Source organism: Onychostruthus taczanowskii, unplaced genomic scaffold (genome assembly GCF_017590055.1).
Source record: "Onychostruthus taczanowskii isolate IOZ18803 unplaced genomic scaffold, ASM1759005v1 scaffold241, whole genome shotgun sequence".
Lineage (NCBI taxonomy): Eukaryota > Metazoa > Chordata > Aves > Passeriformes > Passeridae > Onychostruthus > Onychostruthus taczanowskii.
In genome coordinates, this window is record NW_024499696.1 from 72,231 (window position 1) to 97,338 (window position 25,108).

General features: G+C 52.4%; 1 protein-coding gene across 1 annotated transcript; it reads right to left on the reverse strand.

Annotated features, from left to right (window-relative positions):
- Positions 1-295: 295 nt before the first annotated feature.
- On the reverse strand, positions 296-23,377 carry COL6A1 (collagen type VI alpha 1 chain). The gene is made up of 35 exons (XM_041406125.1): positions 23,142-23,377; positions 22,287-22,416; positions 20,462-20,662; positions 20,014-20,173; positions 19,756-19,878; positions 19,644-19,664; positions 19,462-19,482; positions 19,320-19,364; positions 18,981-19,034; positions 18,185-18,229; positions 18,054-18,080; positions 17,731-17,757; positions 17,591-17,635; positions 17,301-17,354; positions 16,736-16,798; positions 16,183-16,245; positions 15,971-16,024; positions 15,854-15,889; positions 15,635-15,697; positions 13,716-13,778; positions 10,467-10,529; positions 9,686-9,748; positions 9,523-9,573; positions 9,403-9,438; positions 8,786-8,848; positions 7,699-7,764; positions 7,288-7,323; positions 7,160-7,196; positions 6,399-6,407; positions 5,450-5,583; positions 4,256-4,365; positions 3,800-3,983; positions 3,425-3,599; positions 3,071-3,100; positions 296-2,367 (listed from the first exon to the last, which is right to left on the reverse strand). Exons 1-35 carry the CDS (start codon positions 23,248-23,250, stop codon positions 1,757-1,759), a joined length of 3,072 nt encoding a protein of 1,023 aa, XP_041262059.1. The 5' UTR covers positions 23,251-23,377; the 3' UTR covers positions 296-1,756.
- Positions 23,378-25,108: the final 1,731 nt, after the last annotated feature.

Genomic DNA, 25,108 nt, shown 5'->3' on the forward strand with positions numbered 1-25,108 from the left:
ACCCCACAGCTGTTCCTCAGACTTTCCAGCTGTGAGTGAGGTGTCCCCAGCGCTCCAGGGAGCCCAACAAGCATCTCCACAGACATGGAGGCAGCATGACTAAGAGGAGCACATGAGACCATGTCCTGTTGAATGTCCCCACTGCCTGGGGAACAAGTCACTTTGCAGGAATCCACAGTGAAAAGCTGTGACAAGCCACGGGACACAGAGGTGTGGGGTCCCCAAGAACCTTTTAGAGATCTCTTAGCATGTAAAATCAAGATCTGGGAGGGAGAAAGTCAGACAAACAACCAAAGAGACTGTGTAAAACAATTTATTTGACAAATTTCCAAAGTGGACAATTTTAGTAAAACACAGGCATAAAATAAAACTAACTGGTACAATGGGGTTTTGGATACAAAGTAAGGAGTTTGGGGTGCCGATACCTGGCAGTCGCTGTTGGTTTCTCCGAAGTGCATGAATTCATAGCAAGAGCACCAGTGGAAGAGCTGAAACAAAATCTCACCCAGCCAAACCACATTTTCAGTGTGGTCCTGGAAACAACTGTGTAAACACCAAGGGCCCACATCACCCACATAAGTGATAGCACCTTTGTCAATATATCTTAGAGTGTGAGTCAAAGACCCTGGGAGATGATGGCAGCCTTTCACTTGACTTCTCTGGGCTGAGGATGAGGCCTTAATTCAATATATGTGCAGTTAGTGGGTTTCCCTAGGGCCCAGGTGCCTAACTCCTTGGTGGTCGTATAGAAACAGTACTCCAAGAGAGCTCACTGGGAATAAGTCAGCTTGCTCTTTAAAAAAAAAAAAAAAAAAAAAAAAAAAAAAAAAAAAAAATAAAAAAAAATTTTTAAAATCCCACTAACTGGGCTCAGAGAAAATTTCCAGAATAGAGCTTGAACTATAAAACAAGTTATCAGGTTATTCATGAGGTTCCTGGTTTCACTGTAGGACCATGAGATCAGTAAGTGAAGGAGTGCAGTTATGTTTCTTCTTTTAAGGGTTTCCCCCTCCCCAAAGGCTGCTGCCCATCTTTCCTTTGGTTGGTGTCCAGCCTCCCTGCCCTGAATGGGAGCATCAGTTCCGAGGGATGCTCCACCACCCACCTCTACCCCAGCCCTGGGAAGTGAGTGTTCCATCCCCTGGCTCTGGAGACCAGAGATGCTTGCACACAGCTTGGGTAGTGCCGTCCAGCCCTCCCTCCTCCCCAGGCATAGGAGACACGAACCAAACTTGCCAGCTGTGACAATGATCCTCTCTCAAAGCTTGCTGAAGTGTGAATATTTCACTCAAAGCACAGCATTAGGTTAGGATCATGATGAGCTGGGCAAGTGCTCAACTGATGTGTGAAAGAGAGAAGGAAATGGAAAAAAAAAAAAAGGTAGCTAAAAAGAGCATAATCAGCCTTAAGAGACCAGGCTGGATCTTAGTGGTACAAAAGCCCTCATTCTGATTCTTGGCAAAAACACAGTGGGATGAGGTTGGTATTTGTGTTCTGATGGCTTATTGCTAGGTGTGCTTGTGTTTTCCTGCTGTGGGGAGGGAGGGCAGTCATGGGCAGTGAGGGAATTTGAGGCTAACAGAGTAGAGACTCAGATGATGAAGCAGAGAGAGAAAGGAGGGGACTATGTACAGCCAGGCTGTGGCACTATGTTATCTGCATAGATGTAAATTCCTCAGGTTGGTCAAGAATACTGTTAAAATTTTTTAGGTGAGACAGAAGCAGCTATGGCCTTGGCAGAAACCCACCCAGATGCTCAGTCAACAGCTATCTTCCTGGACACAGTTTGGTAGAAGACACCACGCAGCAGAGAGCTGTAGTCAGGCACACGGAAAAGATGCCGCTCCCCATAAGCCACATCGTAATCTGCGCTCTTCCCCGTGACCAGGACACGGATGTTGGGCTCATTGGCTTGGCTTCCCACTGCCAGCACGTAGATCTCAATGTCAGCCTTCTGTGCGTCCTGCACAGCCCTCTCAATGGCCCTGGCAGTGATCCCTTGGGAGTGTCCGTCAGAAAACACCAGCACCCTCTTCTTGGCTGCGGTGCGGGCAGAGCGCCGGTACAGCTCTGTGATGAACTGCAGAGCAGAGTTCACGTCCGTGGCATCATTCATGAACTCCATGTTGTCAATGGCCTTGGCAATGACCGTGTAGTTGTACAGGAACTGAGCTTCCACTTTCTGCTGGTTCCGGCCGCTGTACTGCACCACCGAGATGCGCACAGAGTCGTCAGTGGGCTTGCTGGCCTCCAAGAACCGCCCCGCCAGCCGCTTCACGAACTTCTTGGTGGTCTCAAAGTTCTTGCTCCCCACGCTGGTGGAGCTGTCCACCAGCAGAGTGATGTCTGCTGGCCCGGTGAAGGTGACTGCAAGGGGAAAGGTCCAGGGCTTGTTACACTTTGGCTCTTCCGTGGAAAGCCAATAAAGTCACTGGCTTGTCTCACAGGCTTCCTGCCTTGTCAGACTCGGGAAATCTCCACTCATGCTAGCTTTCTTTCCCCTCCCCCAGTGCTGTCCTACACTTGTCCTTTCACCCATTCATTCCTTCTTTTATTTGGTTTAGGATAGGCTGTAGATGTTTATTTGGCTGAGTCTAGTCTAGTGACTCTTGTTTAAACACAGTGGCTCTCCTTGCATGTCTGGGGAACCACTTCATCCTCCTCACTTCTTTCCATGGAAATTCTGAGGACTGATTACATTTCTGACTTGGAGGTGTACTCCATTAAACCCTCCCTGTTCTCACTTTTCAAGCACCTTTCTCCAATATCCCTGCCATGGAAACAGGTAATGAGGTCAGTTGCTAAAACCTGGGAGGGTTGCGAACATTCACAGCCACCTCTCTATGTTTGAAATGCCAGAGAAGCAACCACCTATGCTTTTCCCCAGCTGCTTTGGGCTGGGGTGTGCATGTGAGAGAGACCCTGAGAGTGTCTGACAGATTTTGCTCACCTCTCCAGACCAGGAGCATCCCCATTGCAAGAGGTGCCCAAACCATGCATTCCCACAAACAAAAGCTCCACTTCCCCCATCACACCACCCTTCAGCATGGCATGAGGAGTCAATACTCACTTGGGCAGGTGTAGTCAGGACATTTTTTCTCTGTTAAGAATATATGAGAGATTAATGTCACCAGCTGGCCCAGGAAAACCACTTGTCCCATAGAGGCACAGAAGGGACAGAAGTTTACCTGCAGAAGGTGAACACCCACCTTTGCCACCTGTGCAAAGGCTATGAACAAGCATGAAAAATGGTGTGGACAGACATGTCCTGCAGCAGGTGAGGATGCGGACCTGACCACAAAGTATTCTGAGACATGAGATACCCTTGTCCCTGCTTAAGAGCATGACTGGGGGGACACAAGGGAGGGCATCCTGCATCCCTCGTCACCTTTCCCATTGTCTCCAGCCACCGCCTTTTATTCACCTTGGCAGACATATGAGGTGATGTTCTGCAAGAAGGTGTCATCCAGGAGCTCGGCATAGTTGTCCCTTTGAATGGACAGTCCTGGCCTGGTTGGTCTGCTTAAACAAGCAATGTCATTCAGGTGATCTGGATTTGGAGGGTTCCGGAAAATGTCACCGATCCCAAGGGAAACCACCTGCGGGCAAGTTCGAGTCCATCACTGGATCCATTCATCATCTAATGCATCCATAACTGTGTATGCCTGCCACTTTGTGAAAGTGCTTCTAGCGACACCTGTGCCCCTGCCCTAGCCTTGTGCAGCAAGGACATGGAGACGCCCAAAGAGCCTGCACTGTGCTGCACAGCTGCCGCACGGCAGGTCTCCCATGCCCTTACCGGGGTGACATCGCACAGGGAGTTGAGCGGGGTGGGGTCCCGCAGGGTGTCGGAGCGCCCATCTGTGATGACGATGGCCACGCGCTTGTCGGATGTGAACCTCCGCAGCAGGTTGTCCTTGGTGAACTGCAGGGCCTCCCCAGTGTAGGTGCCCCCAGCGATCCACTGCAGGTTCTTGACTGCCCTGCAAGGACAGACACCAGTGAGCCTGCCAGCCCTGCCCATGGGTACTGGAGGAGCAAGAACATAGCTTGTGACCAGGGAGACACCCCTGCGTGGGGATTTGGGTGGAAAACTGGCATGCTCCTTAGTTCAGCCTTAGCACCACTTAGGATGCCACCAACCACTACCTTCTACTAAAGGACATCTAGATCATTGCAGCTGCAGGAGCTGCTGGCCTCAATATGGAGGATGGGGGGTAAGTAGGGTCCCCTGGGCCAGACCCCACAGACTCACTGCTTGAGCGCTCCGATGTTGTCGATGTTGGCATCCCCCATGGCCACCAGCTCCTGCGTGTTGTCATGGCTGTACTGCACAACCCCCACACGGGACTCCCCAGCTTCAAACTGTGGGACACAACAGAAACCAGTTAGGGGCAGATACCTCAGGGGAACCCAGAAGCTCAGAATCTGCTGATGGTTTCTGCTGAATGCCTTCATGGCAGGCTCTGATATTTCTCTTCTGACTTACTCTGGCCAGGCAGAGCCCCACCAGGAGTGGATGCACATTGGGACCAGTTTGGTGAGACAGTAAGTGAAAAAGAGACTCAAACCTAGATCTCACAGCTCACTGATCTCAACAGCAGCCACTGGACTCTCAGGTACATGGTGGAATTCTTGGGATTGTCCTGTGTGAAGAGTCAGGAGCTGGATTTGATCCTTGGGTCCCCTTCAGCTCAGGGGATTCTATGCTTCCATGAAAAGATATGTTTTCAAAACTCCTGGTTTTCTTCCAACACAGTGGTTTTGCTACCCAGGCCTACCTTTTCTGTGTATTACTGGCTCTTTGCCAACAAAAAAACCCCATGTATGCCCACCACACTAGTATTCAATAGCAGATTATGTGCTTTAAATGTGGCTGGTTACACCTTCAGGAAAGTCTGGATTCCCAACAGCCCTTCAAATCACAGAGGCAAATAAAACATGCAGCAGGTTACCAGAGGGGAGCTAGGAAGGAGAGCAAGCATTTCTGTCCCTCTTCAGACTGAAAGACTCACTATGGGGACAGTATTGCTGGGTTTGGGCTGCAAGAGTCATTTTTAGTAGAGTGCGTATTTGGTGACCTAAATCCAAGAGTGGGAGTTGGACATCAGAAATTTCCAACACACTCCAAACACCTGAAATGCTAATCAGAACAAGGGAGAGACTGAGACACTGATTGATCAGGCTGTTTGAACGCTCGATGCACCATCTGCTCTGGGACATGGAAGAAACAGGGTCACTTTGCCCAAAAAGAGTGAAATGTCTATTTTGGGACAATGATCTGCTGTCTAATTTCCATCACTCTATGATTTTGGGAAGATCCACCCCCAGCTTGAAGCCAAGCCTGGTGGAGGCTTTTTGGAGTGGGGGCACCTCCCCATTTTCCTGCTTGCAGTGAAAAATAAGTGAGTTCACACAAGGATTTCAGAGCACTCAGTGGAAATCTCACCTTGACCCGCTCATCCTTGCTCAGGCGGTCGATGACTTTGATGATGAAGTCCTTGGCAATCTGGAAGTTCTGCAGGCCGATGCTTTCGGAGCTGTCCAACACAAACAGGAGGTCGACAGGACCACAGGTGCACTCTGGAGCAAGGCACAGGAGTGGAGGGACATGTTTTGCAGTGAAGCATTTCTAAAGGAAGTAGCTGATGCCTCCTGCAGCCCTGCCCAGCTGGGTGCCTATGCCCCAGAGCACGATGTAAAACAATGCAGGAGAATAGCTGCATAGGAGACTTGAGAGCCAGTTTACAAATTTTTCCATGTGCATTTGCTCCCTAATAAGACATGTAGCATTTTCAGGCTGTGAGTACCCTTAAACCACCCAGTAATTATTCCATAACCCATTTCCTCATAAACCTTCTCACTTCTTCCATTCATCCAGCCCAGCAGGACAGAGGTGGCACTGGTGGGCAGGAGGAAACTGACTCAGTTTGCTCCCCTCTTTCTCATAGCTGAAGAACATAATGTGCCCTTGGCTCTCCCTTCAAGGTTTTGGACTGCAAACCCAACCTACCAGGGAAGCATGAGGGAGTAAAGCCCAGCACATTCCTCTGCTGACCAGCACAAGATTTGGAAGGAAGAGGACAGAGCTAGATCCACAGTGTGCCCAGAACAGACATCCCAACTGTAAAATGGGAGGAGAAAATCCATCCTGCTGGCACAGGGCACCCTTGACAGCCGTTTACCAGTTGCAGAACCCATCCAAATCAGCCTCTAATCAGTGTGGCACTCTCAGAGAGTGCTTCCTGCCCTCCCTTGGCTGGCTTATGCCTGGTTCTCCCTCACAGGCTCTCAGTACATCTCCATAGCAGAAGGCAAAGAGCAGGGAAAGGGAGGGGTGCAAGGAAGGAGAAGAACTAGCAAATGTTTGCAGAGCAACTTTGCCTAGTAACACTCACCGCAGCAAGCTAGAGGAAAAGGGAGAGAAAGAGACAACATTAAAATGCTTGACAAAAGGATTTTTCACACCCTAATGCAGACTGCAGGTTTGTATCTCAGCAAACCCACAGACACGTGGCCTGAACAATCCAAGCTCATTGAGATTTCTCTCCCACTTGAAATACCCAGATTCTTTCCCATTTCAGATTGTGATGCCCTGACCTGGAGCACCACACACACATGCAGCTCTGTGTCTGCACATGCTGATGCATTCTTATTTAAATAAAAATAACAGCTAAGTAAATCACCAGAGTATAGAGCTCACAGTCAGTTCTCCAAGTACCCTGTGTCCTTCCAGCACTTCATTACTGGCCATGGGCCAGAAGTCCTCTGCAGGACATATGTGCTACTTCTCCCCATGGCAGGACACCCCAAACCAGGCCCCCCCCTTCCCAGGGGGGAATTTAGACCATGATATTTAGGAAAAAAAAAACCATTGCAAAATGGGCCACTCAAGCATTTTATACAACTTTGCTTATGTTTTCCCTGTACAGAACCACAGAAAAACCAGTCTATGCCACATAAAAGTGAGACACAGTTTTATGAGCTACTCTAGAGATGGAGTTGGAGGTGCATGGATCAAGGGGACTTAATTATGGCTCATGAAAGTGGAGAGATGCCCATGGATGGCATTCCACTGCCTGAGAACAGGGAAAAGTCAGCTGCCTCTTGCTTAGCAAGACAGTGAGCAAGGTGAGAGGAGAGGTACAGGGATACTCACAGCACATCTTCATGATGATGTCCAAGATTTCACATTCCTGAAAACAGAGGAAAAGAAATGTTTGATTAACAGCAAAAGCAATGCACAGAGCAGGCCAGCAGGCAGCACCCCAATCCCATTCCACTCACATCTGGTCCTGGAGGCCCCACGGGTCCTGGTGGTCCCTGTCAGACAGAAGCACAGAGGAGTTATAGGAGCAGTCAGTCCTATCTGTGGTGTACTCTAATGATACCTTGCCACGCAATGCAGAGTTGTGAAAAGCCTCTTGGCTTCCCAGTTGCTAGCCCCTGCACTTGGAGAAGGAATATCTGCTTGTTTGCATGATTCCCTGCTGCTGCGCTGAGGTGGAAGGAGAAGATCCACTTCCACATGTGCCACGTACACCCAGGTGGGAAGGCAGTGAGGATACACAATGTGTGCATGGCTTGATGTTGCTCCCAGAGTACCCAGAGCATGAAGAGATGGAGGGATGGATGGAGGGATGGAGGAATGGTGGGATGCATGCCACTGGGGCCAACCCTGCCAGGGTCCTTACTTACCGGGGGACCTTCACGTCCCCTGTGGCCCTTGGCTCCTTTGATGCCACTGGGCCCAGGGGTCAGGTTCTGGAATGAAAACAAAACAAAATCTCATAAATCTGTATGTGTCAGGGGCAGCACTATCGCTGGCTGGGCGTCTGTGTACAAATCACAAACGGGACAGGACTGCTGGGGAACACATCTCGAGCTGTTCATTTTCCAGCATCAGTCTCATTGCATGGTGATGACAATGGGAAGACGCCAGCAGCTCACATCCCAGGCAGCAGACAAAGAACTCAATGTTACAACTTTAAAAGATTTTTGACCAATCACACAAAGCAAAAGCATATTGACAGTATCTCCATCCAACCACTATAAGCACACCTCCTTTTGGTTAAACAATGCTTGCTTCTTTTGGATACAATATCTACTTGTAAACCTTAAAATACAATGCACAGAGCTCCATTATTAAGCTTAAAACTTCCTAATATCTCGCTAGATATACTTACCTGTAGCTTAGGGATTTATTCTAGACAAGTATTAATACACAGACCATTGTTCTATTTGCCCTTACTTTTCTACTTCTTTTATAACTTTTCTGCTGACAAATCTTATGGCTACTGCTTAGCTCTAATCACAGTTCTGCTGTCTCTAGGGCCTGCCTTTTGCAGCTTTACCAAAACCGTCTGATTTTAAGGATTCCCACACAGCACCTTTCCCTCCAGATATCTCATGAGCCCTGCTTCACCACTGAAGCAATATCTGAGGTTGCTATACCCAATTAAATGACGACTTGGAAGGGACACTGGGGAAATCACCCTCCATAGGGCAGTGATAAAGCTCAGATCACCAGTGCCATCATCATCAGTGCTGTCTGGAAGCATACAAAGCCTTGCAGAGGTGATGCCCATCTCAGCTTAACAAATGTGAAGGTTTGCCAGCTGTCAGACACAGGATGAACACCTGGAGGGAGCTCCCATTGCCATCCATCAGTCACTGCTCAGAGGCAAAAGGCAGAATATTTACAAATTCTGATGGGCTCTGGTCCATCATTGCCCAAGGCTCCTGCACTGTGCTCACAGGGAAAGGATTCAGCATGATTACTCACATCATTGCCAGGGTCGCCAGCTTCCCCTTCATCACCTTTAGGTCCAACATAGCCTTTTGTTCCCTGAAAAACAGTATGGATGAGACTGCTGCGTGACTAGCTGTTGCTAGCATGGTGAAGTTGGTGCTGGCGTGTGGTAACCTTGTGAGCTGGCTTGGGACAGGGGCGGAGAGCAGCACATAGGCTCCCAGCACCAGATTTCAGCGATCTTGATGGCAAGAATTTTTTTGTGGTTTTCACTGCTACAGAATCATGGAATCATTTAAGTTGAAAAAAACCTCCAAGATCGAATCCAACCTCTGACCCAACACTAAATCGATCCCTCAGCATACCATTATCCAGCTCACCTGGGTGACATTCCCAACCCCAAACTCTGGCTCTGGGACTGCTTCAGAAAGCACCCATTGCAAGCTGCTGCTCTTGCGTGTTACAGCCACAGCAGGACGCTTCCACTGGAAGCATCCACTGCAGGGAGAGGTGGGCAGAGGGAAAAGAGGGTTTTGGAGATGCAGGTTGCTTCAGGGAGCCCATTCCAACATGCAGCTGACAGAGAAGTTCCAAGTGCCAAACCACCACCAAGGGTAAATCCTGTGTGGCCGAGGAAGCAGCACACTTACGTTAATGCCAGGGTTGCCTCTGTCTCCTGGCTGCCCCTGGGGATGGAGAAAAGGAAGTGTGTTAGGTTGGACAAGTAGACATAATGGTATAACAGTTTCAAGGCAGCACAAAAAACTTACTGGGGCACCTGTGAATCCAATTGTGCCATTCCCAGGAGGACCATCCTCCCCCTGGAAAGGAAGGCAGACACAGATGAGATAAAGAAATGCAGACCCCTCAGATAGCATGGCAGCAGGATGCTGGTCTCCTCGGACAGTGTATCTCCCCAGCAGTACCACTCACCCTCTCTCCCATCAGCCCAGGGTCCCCAGGCAGCCCAGGTGCTCCAGGCAATCCCTTTGGGCCCTGAAAGGGGCAGAAGAAGGAGTCAAGCATTGCACAACGTCATCTGATCTGGGAAGACAATGACTTCTGAGGCAACCAGCTACCAACATGAGCCCACCATGGAGGTGTTCTGCTTATACAAGAGCAATGTGAGGATTTAGATTAAATGTCAGAAAGAAGTTCTTTACTCAGAGGCTGTGGAGGCCCTGGCACAGGCTGCCCCATTCCTGGAGGTGTTCCAGGCCAGGTTGGATGGGGCTTGGAGCAACCTGGGATAGTGGAAGGTGTCCCTGCCCATGGCAGGGGGGAGGTAACAGGATGAGCTTTAAGGTCTGTCTCAATCCAAACTAGGATTCAAACTAGGATCAAATGTTCTAGGATTTCTATGTAAGCCAACAGCTGTGCTTGGCTTCCATTTGCTCCTCACCCTGGGGATCAAACCTGCTGGCAGATTCAGGTCTAGCTGCCCCCAGACAGCATCTTCCCCAGCTCCCATGATGGGAAGCTCCTGTGGTGTAGCTATAACCTTTCCAAGAAATGACCTGTGGGAGGTGGGGGAAAAGGCAGCTGTGGCCTTAAGGACCCATGGAAATGCCTGGACGTGTGTGCCAGCCTGCACCAATAGGTTCAATAGCGTTCCAGTATCCACGGGATTTGGGGAAAGCCCTAATGGGCAGCACCTGCTGCTTGTCCCTGCATCCCCTCCCTGCAGAAAAAGCAATGATGAAGCAGCACTGACCTCACTGCCGGGGGGGCCATCATCTCCCCTGTAGCCTTTGGGTCCTGAAGGTCCAGGCTCACCCTAGGGAAACACAGAAAACTCTCTCAAAGGGGCATTCTCTTGCTGCCACTCCTGCCCTGAAGGGCTGGTTCCTTTGTTTTGTGATTTGATGGATAGAGGTGCCCATCTGCAAGTCAGATCCACCTTGGAAAGCCCTAAAATGGACCTATAGATGAGGGTGAATACTGATGGGGAGGTGCTTCAGGAGCCGTGCCTGGCTTCTCCTTTTCCTCCTTCCTCCCTTAACACCATTTTCTGTGCAAAACCTTGTGGGAGGTAGATCCCTGATAAGCATGAACCAAACCCAAAAGCTTTCTGGGCTAAGGTGTGACAACGCAGGTATGGGCCACACATCATGTGCTTTTAGTGGCAGCCGAGGCCCTCAAAGCCATCCCTCTCCTTCAGAGCTCACCCCAGTAACAGAGGACCTGGTGGGACAAGGACCAGGGAGGACAGGCTGATGCTTTCTTGCATCAAAGCACAGTTGTGTGGCACAGTGGCACCTCATCAGCCATGACACAGGTGCCCCTGGAGGACAGTCCTTGGTGCAAGCACATCACCCTGAAGGTGACACAAACCTCCATGTGCTTTATGGCTTGGACAAGTCTGGGTCACAGCCAGGATGGCTCTGGGGAGTTTCTGTTCTAAGGAGGCTGCAGAGCCCTGGCAGCATGTGCTGGAACAGACCAAAGGTGCTACATCCCATCTGGGCAGTGAATGCTTGCTCCACCAGCTGCAGGGCTGGCCAGAGACACCACGAGAGAGGAGAGGAGGCAGGAGGAGAGCTCTCTTCTCTGAGAGCTCCACAGGTGCCCAAGGGACCCCCTCCACCTTCTGCTCAGTCCCCACAGCCCTTTGCAGGGTTTGCTTTCCAGGAGGTGGAATATGATGGTGGACAATGAGTGGGTAGTGATGCTCTGGCATCACATCAAATATTCAGGCAGGATTTTGTGTGGAGCTGCTTGTGCAGCCAGTCCCCAGGCAATGGAGAGGACAGAGAGATGCAGAGAGCTGGTGCTGAACATCCATACATGCCATACACACCCTTCTTCCAAGGAAAGGTGTCCTTGTGGGCACAGAAAACTTAAAATAGCACAGTGCAGAGCACTGAACTGCTTTGAGGCATGTGACCTTACTTCTGCACAAAAGCCCAGAAGAGAGAAATCTTGGAAGGAATGACAGGAACTTGTGATCCTTCACACCAGCCAAGGCTGGAGCCATGGCACCCTTGGCTCACACTCGCCAGTCTCGTCCTCACTGCAGCCGCACAGCACAAATCCCTCATGGCCTTGGAGGAGTTTATGACGAATGACACAGGATTTGGGGTGAGTAAATCTTGTCCACTACTTCTCTGGGTGCAACAAGCATCCGACAGGAGGGACGGGCACCATGGCCAGGAATAGAGAAGGGCCACCAAACCTGTCCCACAAGGCTCAGGGAAAGAGCATGCTGGCCTTTAGCTTCTCTCAGATTGAAACAGGATGAAAGGGAGTCACAGGATAGTGGGAGCACTTTCCCCTTGCCAAGAGAAACACACTCCAGGGTCCAGAGCTTGCAGATAACATGGCTTGAAAAATACTTGTGTTTGCCAAGGTCCCACTCTTACCCAAACCTAATTACACATTTCTTTTTAATTTGGCCAAACACAAGCATTTTTCCTCAGCTCATGGAAAAATCATCATCACTTTGCAACTACTTTTCAAATCTCCCTGGAGTGGTGGGAGCACTGGGGCAGCCTCTGGCCTGAGGAGGTACTGGAGCTGCTTTTGTAATGCTTCCCTCTCTGACAGGGGTTTGACTCAAGTTCAGTGGTGGGGAGGGAAAACTGGTGGCCCACAGGAAAGACCATTCTTCCTCTTCTTCCTCCCCAACAGGAAAGGCTGGCTGAAAGCATGATCTGTCCCAGCCTGGCTCCCCACCACACTTGCACCAAATTTTTGTCTTCTACATGGTCTTTCTCCTGCCTTGAACCTGGAATGTGCCTCTACCACACAGAGGTAGAGGCAGCTGGGGCTCCAGCCCCAGCCTCCTTTGCTGGCACGAGCCTGCAGCACTGATCAGTGGGTCATTACATGCACACATCTGAAGAACTGCTTTCCCACCAGGGCCACCTCCCAAAAAGACACCTGAGCAAGCTGGATACTGCCAAACTCCCTCTGCACAGTGCAGGTCTGACATGGGGGTCACCCATGCTGGGGACAATATGAATGCAACAGCCCCCCCCTTCATGTTCTGCACTCCAGATCTTCTCCAAGGTCTCTCCAACACCTGGCCAAGCAGAAAGGAGTTTAAAAGCTGTCTCACATTTGTCTGCATGCTGGCCTCCATGCTTCACCTCTTGTGGGAGTCCTGCTCTGCCAGTGTGGGAGAGTTTATCTTGATACATTCCTCTACCTTGGGATCCATCAAAACTCCAATGGTGTGGGTAGAAGGGGAGTTGTCCTACAGAGCCCAGTCCAAGGGTGATGTCAAGGTGTGCTTGCTCAGGTGCAAAGATCTTGTTGGCCATTGTAATCAGTGCCATGGCCATGAAGGAGTGACCCAGCAACACATCCAGACCTCAAGTTATCAGCTGGGAAGAAGGAGCCTTCAATTGTGCAGAGGACAGAAGCGTTCCTCAGGCTGGAGGTGGTCAACCCTGCTCTCCAGCAACCCTGTGCGGTCTGAGATCTGTTTCTTGAGGCACACAAGGCACAAGCAGACCCCAGAGCAGGAGGGTCACACCTTGCAGTCAGCAGACTTGGGGAACACTGGCTCTGGGAGAGGCTGTCTCTCCCAAGAGTGTCAGGGACACCACTGGGGCCACGTCAGGATATCCTCACTGACAGAAGATGTCTCACTGACACCCCTGATTGAAGTGAGGAGTTTCTGGCCCCAGGCCTGAACATTTTGTGGGTGGCTGCATCTTGCACTTGCCAGTTTCCAGTTCTGTCAGATGTGTCAACATCTGTTTCCATGGGATTGGGAAATGGTGTGCAGGTTGTTCTGCCCACAGCCCGGCAGCCAAATCTCCATTTTTTTGGCCCTGTTCATATTCTGGGTTCCCATAAAAATCCCTGCCCTTCTTCACCAGCTTTGCTTCCTGGTCTGGAAGATGCTGAGAAGTTGCCCCAAGATGCTGTGGCATCAGTTAAACCTCCCATCCTACTCTCCTTGATATCCCAACCACTTCCATCTAAGATCCAGAAGGTTAAACCAAGCTCTTACCTGATCGCCAGGTGGACCGAGGGGTCCTTCCCGCCCTTGGTCTCCAGGTGGTCCTGGCTGTCCCTGAAAACACACACAGAGGAGCAGGTGTGGGTGCAAAGGGACCTGTGTGCAATGGGGATCAGGGGTGCAGCACCCACAATGGGATGGAAATGCAGTCATCCAAACAGGCAAGGATTTGAGTCAGATTCAGGAATTGAGTAGGGAGCTGTCAGAGATGGAAGAAGGCTAGTGTGGCCACATTGAATCCAAGAAGATAGCCCTAAGAGGAAGGCCTTGTGAAGCTTGCATCTAGGGGACATTTTTCCACCCATTTTGTGCTAAAAAAGCAAAAGTGTGGAGAGATTAATCTTTTGCTGATACAGGCCCTGGACCCAAACTAGCACACTCTGCACCCATGGCTGCTCTTCTAGAGCAGCTCCTGCCCTGGGCAGTCTGCATGGAAAGAAGCACAGCATCTTTCCTCCAGCCTGCCATCCCTATGGAGCTAAGGGGATTTCCATGTGAATGAGCTACAGACGAAGAGAGACACGCTCACTTCTCACTGCCAATGTTCTCCCCTTTCTTTTGCTAACACCCAGAAGCCTGAGCCAAGGCTGTTTGCAGAGAACTGGCAGGCCAGTAGGGTGCAGAAATCCTGAGTCTCAGTGGTTTTGCACCCCAACAGTTCCAGTAGAAGGAAATACCCCATGGACATGGCTCAGCTCCCTTTCACTGAATAGCTTTCCACAAATCCAGCAGAGCTGCATCCCAACAGGGCAGTGTGACTGCCAAACCGAGGCTGGCTCTGCAGCACCTTCCCCACCCAGACGCACAGCCAGGAACGAGCAAGTCAGGGAGGCAGAGGAGAGGGGAATTTGAGGGAAGCAGTTGAGAGGTTGGTGACCCAAAGCTGTTGTTTGCAACCTAGAAGCATCCAGATAGCATAAGCCAAACAGCAAATAAAAAACCCAACTTCCAAATGGCCCTGAGACGTTTCTGGCAGGGTTATGCAGCCTCGTGCTTGGACTCAAAGTTGGAAGGAAGCAGCCCATCGTCTGCTGAACAATTTAACTGCAGGACACTGGCGTGCCTTCATGTCCCACACATCTGCCCCGCACACGCCGTGCAGCAGCACTGGCGCTCCCTGAGCAGTAAACAGGAAGGGGGAGGCTGCCAGAAGCCCCCTGCCAGAGCTGCCCCCTCCCCAGGGCAGACCTTTGCCCCCCTCCAAGCTGGTGCTGGGTGCTGGCCGTCCTTGCTGCAGGGGCAGGAAATGAGTGGTGCAATGATGGATGGGATTATGGGGTGCTGCTGTGGAATGTCCTGGCTCCCACCACCCCCACCCCACACAGAGCACCCCTTGCCCCTCCCTCTGATGTGTGGCATGGCTGTCGCTTGCCACATGTCTGTCCTGGCCTGCTGAGGGTTCCTGCCTGTCCCTCCCATGCTCACACTTGATGACTCACCCCAGCAGGCTGGAAACATACTTTCCTAGTGACTCCCACTCAAAAGGGGAGGGAAGAGCGTTCCCCCTTCCATCCACACCCACTCATGCTGCCCTGCTGCTGATTGTACCTGTGCCCTCCTGCCCGAGCCACTGGTAGCTCACACAGCCCCTGAGCACCCAGAGGAGGACACCTTGACTCTTTCCTCTTCATTAACTGGTTTTTCAGTTGTGAGGAAGGAGTTGACAGTGTTTACTTGCTCTTGGCTTGCTGGTCATGGTCTCCTCTGGATTTTGGCTGTTTGGTGATCACCTGCCAGCATAAAGGGGAAACAGCAGATCCCTCCCAAACTGGCAGGTCAAGGCACTGAGCTTGCCTGCTGGCCCACAGGCTGGTGGAACTAGCCACTGGACACCTATTCCCAGCCCCTGGCTTCCAAGCATCATCCCTCTTGCAAGCAGATGTGGAAGGCTGCCCTGCGGGTGCAGTTACCGGCTGTCCTCTCAGCCCACGGTCACCCGGCGAGCCTGGGGGTCCTCTCTCTCCATTGCTGCCCTGCAAAGAGATGGTGGCATCACAAAAGCAGGGCCTGCTCCCAGCAGGGCAAACCCCTCCCTCCCTGCCCACCTCTGAGCAGGCTCAGCTCCAGGCCCCGTCCTCCTCTTCCAGAGGGTACCAGCCCCTGCCCTGGGCAGAGGTGCTCTCACTTACCCGTTCTCCAGGAGGACCATCCTCACCTAGAGCACCCTGTGGAAAAATAAGAGAGGTGGTCAGGGGGTGGGGATGGCCCGAAAGCACACACAGGGGCATCACAAGTAGAGAATTCACCTCGTCACCTGTCTCTCCTGCTGGTCCAGGCTCACCCTGGTTCCCAGGAACTCCCTGCAAGGCACGGGGATGCAAACAAGAAGTCAGCTCTGGATCAAAGCCCTGCGCACTTGGAGAGCTCTGGGCAAGCTCTGCTTCAAAGCCCAGGCTGTAGCAGGGGTCCTCTCACAGAGAGCAAGAGGATGTTCACACAAGGGTGCTTCTTCACACACCTTCTCTCCAGGGTTGCCAGGAATCCCCTGTCGGCCAGGCTTTCCATCGTTCCCAGGCTCCCCCTTCACAAGAACACAAGGCACCATCAAGACTGCATCCAGCAGTGGATTTCAGCTCCCACAACACAGAGGCTGTCAGGAGCCACAGTGCACCCCAAGCCTCTTTCAGGGTTTTGGTGTCTCCCCATCCCAACAGATCCCTCCCTAATCCACTCCTAGTGAAAGCCACCTTTTCACAGCACTCCCCTGATATCTCAGGGATGTTTTGTGCCAGGCTTGTGGGCACCTTCGAACCATGGGCACACTGTGGGTGATGGAGGCCATCCTCTAGTGAAGAGGCCAGGTTGGAGAGGGCTTGGAGCAACCTGGTCCAGTGGAAGGTTCCACCCCCCATGGCAGGGGATGGAATGAGGTGGACTTTAAGGTCCCTTCCCATCCAAACCATTCTGATTCTGTGACAGGCTTGCCCCAGTCAGTGCAAGGAATTTCCACTTCTCCCTCCTGCTCCTCCCCAGCATCCCTCCTCTGTGTGAGGCTGGGCAGAGCAACTCACCTTTGCTCCCTTGGGTCCAAAAGCACCAGGATCTCCCTTTGGTCCAGGTGGGCCTTGAGCTCCCTGTTGAAATTAAAGGCAGTGTCACTGAAACCCGAACTGGTGACACCATCTGCAGGAAACTGGCCATGGACTGAGCATCTGGCAGGCGGCTCCCAATTGGGATGGACAGAAGGGACATGGCCAGAAGGGACTCCTGCACCATGGAGCTGTGCACGCAATGCTGCACCCACACTGCTGAAACTTCTGAAGCTCAGAGGAAAATGAGAGCAAAAGGTGGTTTTGGGCTGCTGTAGCTGGACTACAGTGACACTGGTGCCACCACAAATGTGTCATCCTGGGAGCACGGAAAAAGCAGGGAAACTGGGAAAATGAAATGTCAGGCAGCCCCAGGGCAACTGAGGACAGCTTCCAGACAAGGATGAGGCAGACTGCTGCAGGATCAGCCCCGAGGTGCCATGCCCGGGATATAAGCATCACACATTTCCAAGCAATTCCCTATTTCCACACACCGTCATGGCAGAGCTGTTCATTTGCATGCAAGGAGCACCTACAGGGTACCTACGTCGAATCCGGGTGAGCCTTTGCAGCCAGGTAATCCAGGGTATCCAGCTTCACCCTGTCAGGCAGCCAAAGCAGGGGTTCCCAATGAGTGACACTCACGGGAAGACCCCGTCCATCATCCCAAACCCCTGGAAGGGAAATTCCAGCCCCTCTCTGGCTGGCAGATGGATGGCCCTGCAGGGAGGGAACTCCACTGCCCCACAGGCTTCATCCCCACACCCAACAATGGTTTTGGAGGGGCAAAAGTCAGGGTGCTCAGGCCAAGCAAAGTGCCCTGGAGCAGAGATTTACCTTCCTGCCATCAATGCCATCGATTCCACGTCTGCCTTTCTCACCCTGAAACAGAGTACCAGGACCATGAAGTGATTCCCAAATTCCCAATGCCTCCCAAACATCAAACAGAGAACAATGGTGCAAAAGCAGCGACTGACCTTGGCTCCTTTGGCTCCTCTTGAGCCCTGCAGAGGGAAGGACAGAGGTGTCAGATGTCCATGCAAAGCAGATCCATCCCCCCACTGCAGTGCAGTCCCCACACCAGCTCAGTCTGAGCATGCAGGCATTCACCACTCCTCTGCACACCACTGGATCCCACTGGATCCTGCTGGATCCCTGCTCCTGGCTCAGGCAGTGCCAGCAGGAGGGGTGGATGTGGGGGCATGTAGCAGACCCCAACACCACACAGCTGCAGGGCCAGCCCAGGATAACCACTCATGGGGGCATAGGAATCTCTCCCAAACATCTCTGCTGTCCTCACCTTTTCTCCTCGGCTTCCTTTGTCACCCTAGAGAGGAAGGGAGAAAGGAAAATCGGAGAATGAGAACACTTGCAGCACAAAGCCCATGGCCCACCTCTGAACCACCTCTGCGAGCCTGCAGCCCCACATACCTTCATTCCTTGGTAGCCAACAGGTCCCATGTCTCCTGGCCTGCCCTAGGGGACAGAAACACGGTCTTACAGAGGCAGATACAGTCACCACCCCTGGACAGCATCCCCCCAGACTCTTGATATGGGACTCAGCTGCCATTCTCTCACAAAGGAGCCTATCCCATAACTCTGCTCCTTGTTTTCCTGGGCTGGGAGCACAGGATTATTGTGGAGGACCAAGAGGAGCTGCCTTCACCTCCACCATCTCCAGCTCTTCATTGAGGTGAGGGAAACTGGGTGCTTGGGGACACGTCATTTGGGAGGAAAGGGAAGGGCAGAAAACCCTTGGGAAGAAAAAGTGCATGCCATGGGGTTTCCACTTTGGGAGCACACAAGATGGGTAACTGCATGCTTAGGTGTGTGGAAGAAATATGCCTCCCAAAAATAAGTGTGCCTAGTAAAATAAAAGAGGGAGGAGGAGAGAAATAGTTTCCTCATGCTCTCAGGTTATTTACCAAAGGTTTCCCTGTAACACTGCTGTGCTTGTTGTGTCAGAGGACGCAGGAGGGAGCCCAGAGTCCACCCCTGGGCTGGCACACATGAGTCAGAGACATGTCCTGCTGGAGGGCCAGCTATTTTGGGTGAGGAACAAGGAAGCTTTGTAGCAAGAGGAGGAGCCACCCTACTACACAGCATGCATGACTGCACACCCCATGGAAACAGGGTGATGCTGGTGAGGATGTGTCCGAGAGGTCTGGCCAGAAGCAGCCAAAAAACAGCCCCTATGCAGAGTCACCAGGGCTGGTCCTTCACTTACTGGGTCCCCAGCCTCTCCTTTCTGGCCGGGAAGACCTGGCTTGCCGCGTTCTCCCTGAAGTACAGGAGAGAAACACAGTTAGTTTATCATCCCCAGGAACAGAACGATGACCTGTTGAAAGAAGAGCAGGGAGGATGGGAGCAGAAATGCTCCACAGATATAGGGAGCAGATGGTGTTTGCCATATGGGAGCATGGTGTGGGTCCATGCCCCACAGGTGACCTTGGGGGCCTTTTCCAACCTTCTTGGTTCTATGATAATGATTCCAGGTCTCTGAGCATGCCCAGTGAGCCCATCCCACTGTCCCAGTCCCACAGCACAGCCACAACCAGTCCCTCACCTCATGGCCAGGGTCGCCAGGAGGTCCGGGGGGCCCTCTGGGAGGCTGCAGGAGAGATGTGTGGGTTAGACCAGCCTGAGGCACTGCCTGGGACCAGAGGGATAAGAGGGAAGGGGACAGGGCTCTCAAAAGCCTGACTCACCTGGCACTCAAAGGAGCAGCACTGTACAGAAGGGAGAAGGAAACAGCATTAGAGGAGGTGGCAGTAGCAGGGTCAGCCTGCACCTTCCCTGGGGGGGCTTCCCAGGCTTACAGGGGTTGCCTGCATGGCAGGGACCCCCTAGCCATGGTCGGGGACAGGCTCAGTCACAGGGCCACACTCACCGATTGCTCTGTGTTAAGTTTCTGCAAGACAAGAAAGCAAAGAGAAGGGATTTAAGAGGGAGAGGGGGGCCTGGGGAGGGGGCAGGCTGGGCATGGGGTGGGCAGTGCTCACAATCATGTCGATGATGGTGTTGATGGTCTCCTCCACATCAATCTCCCGGGTGGGTTTCAGGCTGGTGGCAGTGAAATTGCGTCGGTAGGCGTGGTCTGTGGCAATGATGTTCAGCCGCTGGTCCTGGGGGTGGGGAGGGCAGAGTGAGACCTGTGGGCACCTGTGCAGGCTCTGAGTGCCCCTCCTTTGTCACACTGGGGGTCCCATGGTCCCACTGGGGACCACCTGCCAGGAGCATCCCTGTTGTGTGGTCCCTACCAAGTGGTTGGGGGAGATGGCAACAGAGAACACTTTGATCCCCAGGAGTTTGGCTTCATTGGCAGCATCATCCAGGCCTCCACAGGGCTCCTTGTAACCTTCCAAGGGATGTCCATCAGTCACCACAATCAGGTATTTATTCTCCTTGTGATGGGAACCACTGGAAGGGTTTAAACACAAGATTTAATGTTGAAAGAATTTAGCTGGATAGGTGTGGTGTGGACACCTGGGGACACTCATCCCAGACAGTGCCCTGGCATGTGGTCAGGGCGTGCCTCATCCTAGCAAAGCTGAAGCAACTTGCCACCCCTGTCCCCACGCTGTGATCTCTTTTCCCAGCCTGGGGACAGCTCTGCACAATGCACAGGGATGTCCCAATCCAGAAGCTCCCACCGACCAGAGCCACACCCCCCGGCCCTGCCGTGCCCGCTGCAGCCTCGCTGCTGACCCGATGAGCAGCTCCTCGATGCCCCGCTTTATGGCGCAGTCGGTGTAGGTGCCCTTCCCGATATAGTTGACAGATGACACACGGTTCTTCAGCTCGTTCTGCCCACTGGGCATCGGTGTGAGGCTCTTGATGAGCACCACCTCATCGCTGTAGTGCAGCGCTCCCGCGTTCCACACCAGGTTGCGGTCGCAGCGGTAGTACCTGCATGGATGCACCAGGACACAGGGTTTGCTTCACTCACACCAGCACAGAAAATGCAAATCCTCTGCAGAACAGGGATTTGCCAGGGTTCCCTGCTCTCCTGCAAAGCTGAGACATGCTTCCCATGCAAAGCACAGCACTGGGCCCCGGGGTAGCTTGTCCTGTGGGTGGAAGGGCAAAGCAATGCAGTGGGTGGGCATCTGCAGGGATCAAACAGCTTGGCGAGAGAGGCTTCTGGAAGAGGTGCCAGGGGCTGGAGCTGGGCAGGAGGGGCTGAGCCAGACAACCAGGTGTGTGTGTGTGTGCAAGGCAGGCAATCACTGAAACACCCTGCAAAGAGGTTTTCCACTTCCAGCTGTGTTAAAATCAGACAGCCTCCCTTGGAAGGATGCTCTGACTTGGGGAAGGATGAGTGTGTGTGTGTTGCAGCCCTGTCCTGTGCACTGACATATCCAGCACTTGTGACTCCCTGGGAAAGAAGCACTACCTGTGCTTTGGCCACTGCCCCAAAAAAAGGTCTTTTCAGGATATGGGGACCAATCCCAAAGGGATGTGATTTCTTCTTCAGTAAGCAGGGGCCAGTCCCAAAGGAGTGGTGTTGCACATCTTCCCATCAGGAGCTGTCCCAAAGCCACGTGAGCCTTGTCCACTGCTGTTCCCTCTATCCTACTGCAGAACTGAGCCCAGGGCCTTGCACAGGGGAGAGTGATCCTGCACTGATGGAGGCCTGGCAGGTTGTTCCCAAGCACAAGGCTCCTGGTCACTCAAAGCCTTGTGAGACAACTCTTCTGCCTGGGCAATGGACAGGTGAGCTGCTAAGCCCCTCCTAACCTTCCTGAGACAGAGCATTACCCTTCCAGCTGGTGCAGCACTGGGACATGCCCACAGTGCTCCTCTGGGCACCAGCACACATCTCCTGCTGGCCTGAGGAGCTCAGCAAGACCCAAGTGCCTCCAGCACTTGTGGTGCTCCTGTGCATCCATGGATCTTCTGCCTGCAGTCAAGCCCAGCACCACCCCCTCTGGGATCCAGGAGCTTTGGTGCTCCTGGGCATGCCTGGGCATTCCCTTGGGAAAGCCAGGGTCCGACCTTGGTTGGTGGCTGCAGAGGTGCATGAGGAGGAGGCAGACAAAGAGCTGGGGAATGGGGTGGGTAAGGGGCACCCAAAGCTGGGGCGCACCAGTGGCAAGGGAGGGTTTGCTCTGCAGCTTACCCTGTGAGTGCTGAGTCTAACCCCAGAGGGGTCCTGCTGCCACCCGTGCACCTGGGTGGCTCTGGCCTGAGCACAGGGACCAGCTTGGCTTTGGCACTGCACAGTAACCACACAGCCACCCGGAGGTGATGGGGTTGGGCTGCCATGTCTGCTGCTCCAGCAATTCCTGCCTTTCCTGAGAGTGGGTGCAAGCAGCCCTGCTAAAGCTGCACTGCTGCTGTCAGCACAGACAGAGAAAAAACCGAGCAGCTGAGGATTGGGAGAGGGGGGAGATGCTCCCATCCCCCTCCCCAGCATCCCTGCTTTTCTTCTTTCCTTCTGTGGACAGACATGCAGGGGAATCTCAGCATCCCACCCAGTAGCAGGCTCCATCCCCAAAGCAGTCTAGATAAACTCCCCGGGGGGATGTACCTCTGGGTGAGCTTATCAATGAACCGGTTGGTGAAATCTTTCACTTGGGTAACCAGGTCCCCAAAGGGTTTCACCCTCAGGGCAACACTCTCTGAGGTGTCCAGGACGAAGAACAGGTCCACAGGGCAGTCTGGGAAGAAGTGGAGAGGCAGGAATTGGCCAGCAGTCCTTCTGCACACCTCCCCCTCCCAGGCTTCCCTCACTGCCCATCCCATTTCCCTCCTAGCAGGCTCCTGGGATCTAAGCTAAGGGGAATGCTTTCACATCCTTACCCCCTTGGCATCGAGAGCGAGCAAGATCGCTTTTTCAGAAAACATAATTTTGTGGCATTTAACACTTTCCTGTACTTTCTTCCCTGTTTCCATTCAAAGGATATCTTTACAAGACCTATACCACTTTTTATACCAAATAACATGCAGCTGCAGGAACCACTCAAAAAAATGAAACCATTTTAGCAATCAATGCAATAAGAAAGTAAAAATTTTCTGACACATCCTGCCAAAAATACAATTTTAAGAAAGAGCAATAACATAAACTTCCCTTAAGAGCCAGCATCCAGCCCAGAATAGTTCAGAAAGCTGGACTGGTATCCACTGTTATCCCCCTCTCCTGCATCGCACTGCTACGGGTAACTCCTGACCAGACAGAACCAAGGAAAAAGTGCCAAAAAACACGAAAGTGGGTGCTTCTCGCGATCCTCTCTAATCCTACACTGCTGTCCTCAGCAAGCCCAAACGTCCCGACAAATCTGCTGTGTGTCTGCAGCAGAGGCATCTGTGCCGGAGGGAAACAGCAGTCAGGCTTTTCTGCTAATTCAGGGAAGGAAAACCACCCTGGAAAGCATTCCAGGCTTACCTTCTGTGCTTGAGACTTGGGTGATGATTTCTGGGCGCTGAGCACATGAGCCCCGCCACAGGAAGCCGGCCGGGAGCAGCAGAGTGAGCAGAAAGTCTCGCAGCTTCATGTTTCTCGGTTCAGATTACCATCGAGCTGGATCCAAGGAAATAAGCAGGGCAGGAAAACCCAGAAGCTGAGCGAGGCCACGGTCCGGAGGCAGGAGTCGCTGAAGATTTTTTTTTTAACCGTTTTCCCCTTGGTTTCTGTGGGAGGAAGAGAAGGCAGGAGGGTAAGGGTGAGGAGGAGACTTCTCCAGCCTGAGGACGGAGGGAGGGATCAGGAGGTGTCAGCTGTGAGTCAAACTTAGGAAGCATTTCTCCTTACCCTTTTTATGGATGTCGCTGTACTGGCGATGGCAGCCCAGCCACTGGTGCCTGGGACCCCCACAAGCCTCGCAGGGAGCCCTGGTGCAGGCAGTGCCCAGTGCTGGGGCTCAGCCTGCTTGCTGGGGCAGGGGTCTTGGGACACCTGCCAGCACTTCCCTCTCAGCTCCTGGGCCAAGAAAGCTGCACCAGGGGGACAGGCATTCCCATCACATCCCAACCTGCAGGACATCTGGTCTAGGTTCTGCTTGGGGGGTCCCCACCACACGGCACAGCTGAAGCTGGGGGAGGGGGGCACCATGGAGGCACAACATTTTTGGATAAGTACTTCCTTCAAAGACTTTTGGAGAGACTTTTTTCTCACATTTGGAGAAGCACTTTCTTCACTTTCTTCACTTTCAGGGCTTTCTGCTCAAGCCAGTCAGGAACAGGAGAGGCTTGTTCCTGACAAGAAACCCACAGGGTCACCCAAGACTGCAAAAAACCCTTCTCCTCAGGGCCATGCTCAGGGCAGGGAGCTGGGAACAGGGTCAAAGCTGGCAAGGCCAGGAGGTAGAAGCAGGAGCACAAGTCCTTAGGGGTATCTGGAGATGAGCGTCTTCTTGCTTGGTAAGATGGCAGGAGAGCCTGAGGACCTCTACAGCAAGGCACCCCAAGGTGGTATCGACCATCTGCTCTTTAGGGCCAGAGCTGGAGACAGTCCTGGAGAAGTCCCAGGTCCTGCCAAACCCCACATGGGTGGGAGCATTAATTGCTATGGAGGGGTAGGGGGAGAGGTGAAATACCTGAGGGCTGACCCGGTACAGCTTGCTCCCAAAAGCACACAGGGCACCAAAAAAAACCATTTTAAAGCATAAAATAAAATAAAAATAAAGCATTAAATAAAATGCTGATGGCTCCAAAGAGCAAACAGCCAACAGCACAAAGCCAGCTGGCAAACAAAGTTTGCACCCAAGCTGGTGGCATGAAGGCAGTGGGAGACCTGCCACACTGGGGGACCGTGTAGGGCTGCCGCCACTTCTGTCCCCCTGCCTGTCCTCTGACAGCATCTCTGTGGGGATGGTCGGACGGAAATGTTGCAGGTTTGGCTATTGGAGGTGTCCCAAGTTGAGACAACTCAGAAGAACCCAGAAGTTCCACTGATTACAAGTTAAAGCAGTGGGGGACCCTGTCCACTCTACACAGGCAGATACATCAAATAATGACTTTTTGGATAAATAGCATCTAAAAACAGTGGAAAATAATTTGCAGACTGTGCTGAACTGAAACCTCATTAATAAAAAAAAAAAACTTCAGGCACCCTTTTTTCACTCCAACATGAATTTACAGAATCACAGAATAAGCTGAGTTGGAAGGGACTGTCAGGGATCATCAAGTCCAACCAAGCACCCAGGCACTGAGGTGTGTGGGCTTTTCTGGGCTGCACACATGGCACCAGGAGATGAGGGCACTGCAAGGCAAATTTTCACAACACCTCAAATCTACTGATGATGCTCTTCCAGAGAGCAAGCACATCCAGGGACACGTCCTGCTGCCTGATAATTCATGGGGATCAGACCTGATCTGGCTTTCCAACACACCTCCTCAGGCTTCCAAAAGGGA

Bases quoted from the DNA above. Each gene is read 5' to 3' on its own strand.
- COL6A1 (XM_041406125.1), bottom strand. From the start codon at position 23,250: ATGAAGCTGCGAGACTTTCTGCTCACTCTGCTGCTCCCGGCCGGCTTC. The intron at 4,366-5,449 runs GTGAGATTTCCA...TGTGTCCCACAG, and splicing joins GCAAGGATGAGCGGGTCAAG to TTTGAAGCTGGGGAGTCCCG. The intron at 2,368-3,070 runs GTGAGTATTGAC...TTCCCCTTGCAG, and splicing joins TCCTGACTACACCTGCCCAA to TCACCTTCACCGGGCCAGCA.